The sequence below is a fragment of the Cicer arietinum genome, chromosome 6 (genome assembly GCF_000331145.2).
Source record: "Cicer arietinum cultivar CDC Frontier isolate Library 1 chromosome 6, Cicar.CDCFrontier_v2.0, whole genome shotgun sequence".
Taxonomy (NCBI): domain Eukaryota; kingdom Viridiplantae; phylum Streptophyta; class Magnoliopsida; order Fabales; family Fabaceae; genus Cicer; species Cicer arietinum.
Window position 1 is genome coordinate 22339628 of NC_021165.2, and position 9551 is coordinate 22349178.

Sequence of the window (9551 nt, forward strand, 5' to 3'; positions counted from 1 at the left end):
GAAAGAGGTGGAGGTGGTTTTTTCGATTCGCAGTCACGTGCTGACGAATCTGATAGTTGGGTTTCGAGTAAGAGTTTTGTTCCGTCCGAGGGACGGAGATTTGGTGGTTCCGGTGGTGGTTTTGAGAGAGAGAGGAAGGTAGGGTTTGGTACTAGTGGTGGTGCTGATTCGGATAATTGGAATAAGAAGAAAGGTGAATTCAGTGTTGGAAGTGAAAGAAACGAGAGTGTTGCTGGTGGAAGGCCTAGGCTTGTTTTGCAACCACGTTCGGTGTCCGCGAGTAATGAAAATCAAAATCAGGATGTTGCTGCTGCTGCTGTTGTTTCTGGGAATGTAGCTAAGCCTAAAGGTGCAAATCCATTTGGAGAGGCAAGGCCAAGGGAGCAGGTTTTGGCGGAGAAAGGACAGGATTGGAAGAAGATTGATGAGCAACTTGAGAGCATGAAGATTAAAGAGACAGTGGTTGAAGGGTTTGGAAAGAGGGGTTTTGGTTCTGGTAATGGACGCGGTGAAGATCGATCCGAGAGGAGTTGGAGGAAGTCTCCATCTGAAGATGGCCTTTCAGAAAGGTAGCAATATAAGATTTTGGAACCAACATGGTTGTTATATATGATTTTTCATTACTTGTTTTTTGAGTATTGTTATTAGTTGTATGGTTTATCCTTTATGCTAATTAGAAACTTGAGTGTTTCAGTCTATAACTAGGTTCATTAGGCTTTAATTGTTATACTTTGATACTGCACTGTTCTGCTATTAACTGTTAAGAAAGCTGGTAAGTTCATGATCTTGCAACCTTAGCTTGGGTTTCTGTTACTGTTGATCTTGCATCTTTCCTGCATTGATACTGCTATAGTTGAACATTTATTAGTTTCTGTACTTTTCGTGTTCTTTGTGTGGATGTGATTGTTAAGTATCTAGTGGTGCTGTCTCTTCTGGAAGGCAAGAATGTTATTAGGTTATGAATTTTTCAGTTATTTTTAGAGTTCCTTAATTCCATGTCTTGATGAATGACGGACACACCACTCATGTACACATTTATTATTTTAGCCTTGTTTTTTGCTAAGAGGAAAATCTTAGGGCAACGGTTGGAGTTGTTACCACTTTAATAGAAGGTCTTGGGGATGGTCTATCCCCAGACCTTCACACAGTACAAGTTTTACAGCGACAATTTGCATTTTTTGCCTTCTTTATTTGAAAAATGAAAAATGTGAGTGGTGGACTTCTTCATTAGTTAAGTTTGAAATGCCGATGTATTACGGAATGTGCACAATTCTGCATGGTTCTTAAAGCATGCTACAATTTCTCATATGCAAGTGGTGGAGTTTCTGTTTGTGTTAAATTGTATCTCCTATTTGGTTTACTTACAATGCTGTTGACTTTATAATGTAGTGCTGAGAAAGTGGAAGATGTACACGTTGAAGAAAACTAAAGAGCTATGATATCAATTACTACTTTTGTCCCTGCAGATAGATTGAGAAGGGAGTTGGAAAGGAACATCAAATATCAGAAACTTAATTTTTTTGTTTCCCATTGAAGTTTTGCTTTTACTTATATGTTTTTTATTGTGAGACAATGCTAAAACTGGTAAAAGACATTTTTGATAGGTATGTTGGTAGCTTAGGCAGTCTCAGTATTTATGGTTATGTCTGTAGCTGAATGTTGCCGTAATCAGTTTAAATTTTATCAATTCATATTCTGTATAAGCTTGGCGGTGAACTGCCGATTTTGGTATTCATGTGGTTTTCTTGTTCTCCCGTCTATTTTCGATTGATATTAATGTTCAACTAAAAAATGGTGCTCATGAGTGAAAATGGTCATTGTGTTATTGTTGAGTATTAAGCGTCTGATATTAGTTACTGGACATCATTACAAGAAAATATGTGTACTAGTTTTGGATCACATGTAGGGGAATATATTCTGGTTCACCATTATATCAATAATTAGTATTGTGCATCTTTGGAAAGAGCATTGTGTTGCTTCCTCCAAACACGTTCTGTTGTCACGAAAGTTCAAAACAACCCTTTTAAAAGCACTGTAGATGTTTATCTCCTCTATAAATCCAGAGGGTTTTAAGCGCGTGTTTATTGCATACTTCGTAGCTAAACCTACACGTAGAATCGAAGAAAATGTAGAAATGATGAGAGGTGAGTTTTGACAACTATTGACGGGGTTGAACCTTGAAAATGATATTTCCTTTGGTTAGTCTGCAAAACAGTTTCTTGTTTTTTGGTATGCTTATTTTGGCATGAGCACTACTATTAAATGAAAGTTTGTTAGGCGCTGTTATGGTAAATGGATTGCCACGTTTTTTTGTCTTGAAATGAATTGCTATATCACCATAGTAACAATGTGTCTTCATAGGAACAAGGTATTGAACGTGCAAGGAAATTAACAAGCCAAATGTGTCTACATAAATGAATTGAAATAGCATAATGAAGCCAAATGATTAAGAAGCACGGTGTCTTCGTAGTAACAAGCCATGTGAGATGAAAAATCAATTTATGTCGAGGATTATGTCGCTCTTTTTAAGACGTTTCGAGGTATTGTCTAAATTGTGCAAGGCAAATTATCAACCACGAAGTCTCCAGCATAAAACAGTTCGGGATCGGACCCGACTAAGTCGGTAGGACAACGACGACGTGCGTGTGGTGGTCAATTTTGCATGCGTTCTTCCTCCTTTACAAAATTGGGTACCCCTTGGAGCACACTCTAAGTTCCATACCTCCACCTTATAAACATTACTTGTGTGTTATTCCTCCTATGTGCGATTTCCTTATTTTTTAATTCACACCAACACTGACTCTCACTAATGTCATCATTATTTCCAACAATATTTCATTAATATCATCATCATTCCAACAATTTCCCACTTGAATTTAAAATCAGATTTATGAAATAGCGTCAAACGCTTCTATAAGATTGTGCATAAACAAATGTTTATTTTAACTTGAACATTTGCATAGTAAGTAAAATTCAAATTCAACAAGAGTGACTCGTAGTTTTGAACTCTATCTCTGACATCAAACCACACACAACCTTTTCATTGGGTGTATTCTCAAAAGTCGTGCATTTATAGCCCTGCACGTGCAACCCAATATAATGAACGCTATAGGAATTTTGTCTCAAAGTTCTATAGGAAGCAGCTCCACTTTCACATTCACATAGGTGTGTCTATCAAGAGTACTCATGTAGCTAGGCACTCCACTCCACATAGAGTATAGATCTCATTAAGAGTTTCTATTATCTCATCATTTTATCGCTTCAGGAATCATGTTTCTCTCATATATAATATAACATGTTCATCTCATATCAATATGACTTGTTATTACCCATTGAACCTAATTCTTGGGATCTCCAGACTTTTTGGTTGGGTTACCATCATGAGTGACTCATTGTTCTATAGACAATAGTCCCATCTTTTTGGATGTATTTAGGACTTTCTCTCTAGCTAATCCTTTCGTCAAAGGATCTACTAAATTTTCATCAGTGCGTACATGATCCACTATAACAGCTCCTTTAGAAATTAATTCTCTAATTGTGTGGTGCTTATGACATATTTGTCGTCTCTTACCGTTGTAATAACGATTCTCAATATTTGCAATAGTCGTGCTACTATCGCAGTGGATCAACGCAACTAGAAATCTATATTTTTTTTTTGTCTAAAATATTTGGCTACAAGGCGTGCCTTCTATTTATCAACAATTCTATTGGGTTTTAGTTTCTTTTTGAAGAACCATTTACAACCTGTTGGTTTGCAACCAGGAGGCAATTCTACTAAATGTCAGGTCTTGTTACACTCTAGAGAATTCATTTCATTGTTTATAGCTTCTTGTCATTGATCTGCATCCAATGATGACAAAACTTCTTTAAGATTTGCAGGATTCTCTTCTAAATTATAGGCCATATAGTCGAGTTCATAATCTTTAGCAACTCTTACTTCTTCGAGTTTTTGTTTTACCTTGCTTGTTGCTTTCAATGATTCTTGTCACAGGAACGTGACTAGGTTCGCTGCCCCCACTATTTCTTGATTTGAATGGGATTTATTTTCATAGAAGTCAACATCATTTGACTCTATGATCACTTTCGCATTTAGGTCATAAGACCTATATGCTTTATTGTTTACTGCATATCCAATGAATACATATTTATAGGCTTGACTAGCGAGTTTAATTTCTTTTGGGATCGATGATTCTAACACAAGTCAAACAACCCCATGTTCGAAGATAAGACAAATTGGGTTGTCATTTCTTCATTATCTCATAAAGAGAAATTTTGTTTTTAGATTTAGGAACTCTAATCAAAACATAGCAAAAAGGCAAAATAATTTCTCCCACCAGTGAGATGTAGCACCAAAGTTAAGCATAATAGGAACAACTAGTTTAGTGAGAGTTATATTATTTCTTACAGCTTTACCATTCATTTTAGGTGGCGCAGTAGTTTCATGTATAATTCCTTGCATTTTATAAAACTCATTAAATAAAGAGGAATCATACTTTGTTCCTCTATCACTACGAAATCTCTTAATCTTTTTACTAAATTGATTTTCAATTTCAATTACAAAGATCTTAAACATGTCAAGCGCTTCACTTTTATTTTTCATTAGATATACAAAAGTATAGTCAGAGAAATCGTCAATAAAAATGATGAAATAATTCTTTCTATTTCTGGTTAACGTCTCATCAAGTTCACATGTATCATAGTGTATTAAGTCTAAAGGTTCAAATTTTCTAACTATTGATTTATGCCAAATATTAAAATCACACAACATATAAGCAGAAGGAAACATTTTATTGATTTCAACATTCAATTTAAACATTCCATAAGTGCGTACTCTTTTCCAACAAAAATACCATTTTTAGAAATGGTGGACAAATTTGCCCCTATAAACTGAGTAAACCATGCATTATTGAGAAGAAATCCAGAAACCAGATTCTTCCATATTTCTGGAGTGTGCATGACATCCTTCATAATTAAGGTATTTCCAGAGGTGAATACTAGTTCCACATCTCTAATACCAGCAACATTAGTGGTGTGGGAATCTCCGAACAACACTTTCTTATCTTCAGCAGTAATGTATGTTTTAAACATAACACAATCATAACAAACATGGCGTGAGGCACCAATGTCTATCCACCATCCATTTGATCCACCAACAAGGATGATCTTTGTTATCATAGCAATGAATTGCTATTCTGTCAAGTTAGCCTGTTGAGCAGGGCATGACTTGTTCCTTCACTTGTGTGCCATATAAACCTTTTTCCTACAATTAAAGCAGAGAAAATGTAGAAGATGGTCATTTCTATGAGGTGGTTGTTCCCTTATAATTGGGACCTTAGGACGGTTCTCATTCTTGTAGTTGTTCTTTAAGGTGCGATTATGATTCTTAAGTTATTAGTCGTTTGGCTTCAGAACTGCACCGATGAATTTTTTTCCTCTTGTTATTTGCAACAAGAAGAACTTCATCTTTATGGTCTTTCTTACGAGATTCCTCCTTAGTTCTTAGGCGGGTTATTAGACTTTCTAGAGAGAATTATTTTGTTTTATGCCTGAGAGAATTTTTAAAATCTTTCCAAGCAGGATGCAGTTTGTCAATAACAACAACAATTTGAAATTGTTCATGTAGGGACATACCTTCAGAATTGATCTCGTGAGCAATGTTTTGAATTTCATGAGTCTGAGCTTCCACTGATCTGTCATATGTCATTTGATATTTGAGGTAGCGGCTAACAACATACTTTATTAATAAATTTAAAATTTAAAATTCATAACTTAAATCTTTAAATAAACTCATATTTTCATTCTTTATTTGATGTTGTTGGAGATGAATATATGAGTTTATTTGAATTATGCATTTGATGAAATTTGTATTATATTAAAGATGATAATTAATTTTATGGGTTTTATTTGAAAATTTTGATGAATTTTTGTAAAAAAAAAAAGGATAACATTGTTGACATTTTAAAATATAAAAGATCAAATTATCACTTAAAATTAAAATAAAGGACCAAATCAAGAAGAAAAAAATAATAATAAAGGATTAAAACGTTAACTGAAGAAATAACTACAAATATTAAAGAAACTATTAATTGTATTAAATTATTGTTATTAATAATTGATGTATTTTTCACCATCATAAATATAATATAATATTTTGAAAATAATATACATAAGATTAATTTAATGGTATAACTAAAAAAGTAATTAATACTAAAAACTAAAAAACAAATGTTTTTTTTTACACTTATTGTAAGATAAAAGGGTTTTTTTTCCCACATCTCTTATAGCAACTTATTAGTTTTTTTTCTTCAATATCATACTCTCTTATAATTTAGGCAAAATTAATTTAGGTGTCTTTTATTTTATTATATACAAATAACATTTCAACTTTTTATTTATTTTTTCTTCTTTTCATTAGTTATTTATCTTTTAGAAAGTCCACAAAGTTATTTTTTTTCTATTTTTTTTTTTTTGTTAAAAAATGTTCACCTCTCTCTAACACATTAGAGCATCTACAGCGGTGAACTCAATATGAATTCTTTAGATGGGGTCCACTGTGTCACATCATCTTAAAACAATTCACTCATTTTCTAGGTGAACTCAACATGATTCAAGTTCTACTATGCCACATCACCCTAAATTAACTCATTCATTTTTTACGGTTTAACTTTTAAAAAATCATATTATATTCCATTACTTTAATTTATACATTAATATTTAATTTTATTATAACTTAAAATATTAATTTAAATGGAAAAATAAATAAAAAAGTACGTTAATACAAACTTTAATAAACTTCTGTAACAAAAATTGTGAAGAAAAAGTATGAGTAACAAATTGTTTCTATTAATGAGCTAACAATAGTAATTAAAGGAGAAAAAAAAGGCTAAGGGTGGTATATTAACTAAAAAAAAAGCTAATGGTTACAAAATTATTATTATTTAATAAATTAAAAAGAAATTAACGGCTATAAATTAATAAAAAATGATAAATTTATTATTATTATTAATAAATTAATAAAAAATAACGATTATAATTATATTATTATTAAATTGTGAAAGTAGATAGAAAAAAAAAAACAAAAAAAACGTAACTGCTATAAAGCATTGACAGTACCGTGATGACATCTTGGCACAACTCCAACGGTGAACCCACAAAAAACTGGGAGTTAAGTAATTACACGCTGACGGACGAACTCATTTTCACTCCAGTTGTAGATGTTCTTAGTATTTGATTATTTATTTAATTATTTGACACATAATTGCTTTTTTTTTTTTGTTAAATATAAAAATCCTTGAAAACTTCATCTTTTTTCTTATTAATCTTTATCTTCATCCAAAAAAAAATCTAGTAATGTTTATAAAATCTTTAGAGACGGTTTACTTTATTAAAATTTGTGTTAATTTAACTTACTAATAACAAATGTGAGACTAATAAAATTGAATACTATAGTGGAGAGAAGATGGATATAAGTTAAGGATATTCTATATCTCTAAAAATTAATAAAAATTCTTCGATATTTCATTACTTCCAGAAATACAAATACTTTTGTCCACTTCACGAGTTTTTGTAAATAAAATTAATTTAAAATTTAAAAATTATAAATAAAAATTATTTTAAAAAAATAAACAAAATCTTAATTTCAAGGTTTATGTTATAAAAGTTTAAACTCTAAATTTCTAATTACTTACTCTTTCTCTCTCTCTCATGTTTTTCTGCATTTTAAAGTAGATAGAAATCCTAAAAATTGCATTTTCTTTTCTCTTTATCTTCATTTTTAACCTAAAGATTGAAAAAAGAAAAAACTCAGACCCACATCCATAAAATAATAGAACCCAAAAATCTTGTTTTGTTTGGTTGTTCTTGCAGAAATAAATTTTTTAAGTTGAAGAAGATGAAGATTATGAATTTGTTTTATTTTTTGATGAATTTATTTAAAATTATTTTTTCTTTCAATAAAAACTGAAATAAAAGAATGATGCGGCCTTAATGTCAACATTCTAAAAAGAATGAAGAAAAAAATAATTCGATCACTTTTTAAAATCTATAATTAAAATAGGAAAAATAAAATAAATGATTTTTTTTTTTTTTGTAACAAAAACTCATAAAGGACTTTAATGTCACCTTTTTAAATTATAATGTTTCATTGAAATAACAATTATATTTCTTTTTAATTTATATAGGTAAAACAATTTTTATTACTTGACTTTTGAAGATTGAATTTAATTTATTATTTGAACAATAGGATAACATAACTACAATTAGTATAATGATTTAACTTACAATATTGTCATTATAAAAACAATTTACACTATCGTTCAATTATAATATAAAACATTTTATAGCATGACAACTAAACTTTTAGTATAATAGAGTGTATATTATAATATTTCATAAGTTATTAGGTTTTTATATATTTGAGTGGTACGAGTTTAATTTTAAACTATTCAATTCCAATACTTTCGAGAACAATCACTACGCTAAAAATGACATTTAACAGCACCCATTTTACAGCGCTTGCTAAACACAAGCGCTGTTGTAATTATATTTTAAAAATAACGGAACCTATTACAGCGCTTTTGATGCAAAGCGCTGTAAAACAAGTGCTGTAGTAGGTCATATAACGTTTACGCATCACGTTATAAGGCTTTTACAGCGCTGATCAAAAAAGCGTTGTAAAAAGAAGCGCTTTCTCGAATCAGTTACAGCGCTTTTTTCACAAGCGCTGTAAAACACATGCGCTTTCATTGAATTTAACTACCTATTACAGCGCTTTTTTCACAAGCGCTGTAAAACACATGCGCTTTCATTGAATTTAACTACCTATTACAACGCTTTTTTCACAAGCGCTGTAAAATACATCTTTCAAATAATTATATACGTTGGAAACCCTCATATCCTCTACATCTTTCAAATAATTATATACGTTGGAAACCCTCATATCCTCTACATCTTTCAAATAATTATATACGTTGGAAACCCTCATATCCTCTACATCTTTCAAATAATTATATACGTTGCGAACCCTAATATCCTCTACGTACTGTGCGGCCATCTACGTTGTCTAAGGTATTTTTTACACATGATCTGTTATGTTTTGAAATTGTCAAAAATTGTCAAAAACTCATACCACATGATCTGTTCTGTTTTGAAATTGTCAAAAATTGTCAAAAACTCATACCACATGATCTGTTCTGTTTTGAAATTGTCAAAAATTGTCAAAAACTCATACCACATGATCTGTTCTGTTTTGAAATTGTTAGTTGATATTGGTTTCTTTTTGAAACTTGTTGATATGTTTTGAAAGCTTATTATTTTTGTTACTGCATTTATATAGGTGGTATAATATGGATAGGAAATGGATTTCAGCCAATCGATTGTCAAAAGAGTATGAAATTGGAGTGAAGGAGTTTGTTGAGTTTGCAGTGAAGAATGCAAAAGATCCAAATAGAGTAGTTTGTCCTTGTTTAAAATGTTGTTTTGGAAAACGTGTTAGAGAAGATGAATTAGAAGGACATCTAGTATGTAATGGAATTGATCAAAGCTACACATGT

At 31.2% G+C, this 9551-nt stretch overlaps 1 protein-coding gene across 1 annotated transcript in view; it reads left to right on the forward strand.

The window, feature by feature from the left end:
• Positions 1–1751, forward strand: part of LOC101488662 (eukaryotic translation initiation factor 4B3) — a 3363-nt gene extending 1612 nt beyond the window's left edge. The window contains exons 2-3 of the mRNA XM_073370298.1: positions 5–569; positions 1390–1751. Coding sequence (XP_073226399.1) covers positions 5–569; positions 1390–1429 — 605 coding nt within the window. The 3' untranslated portion in view covers positions 1430–1751. The remainder of the gene's footprint in view (positions 1–4; positions 570–1389) is intronic.
• The last annotated feature ends 7800 nt before the right edge of the window (positions 1752–9551 follow it).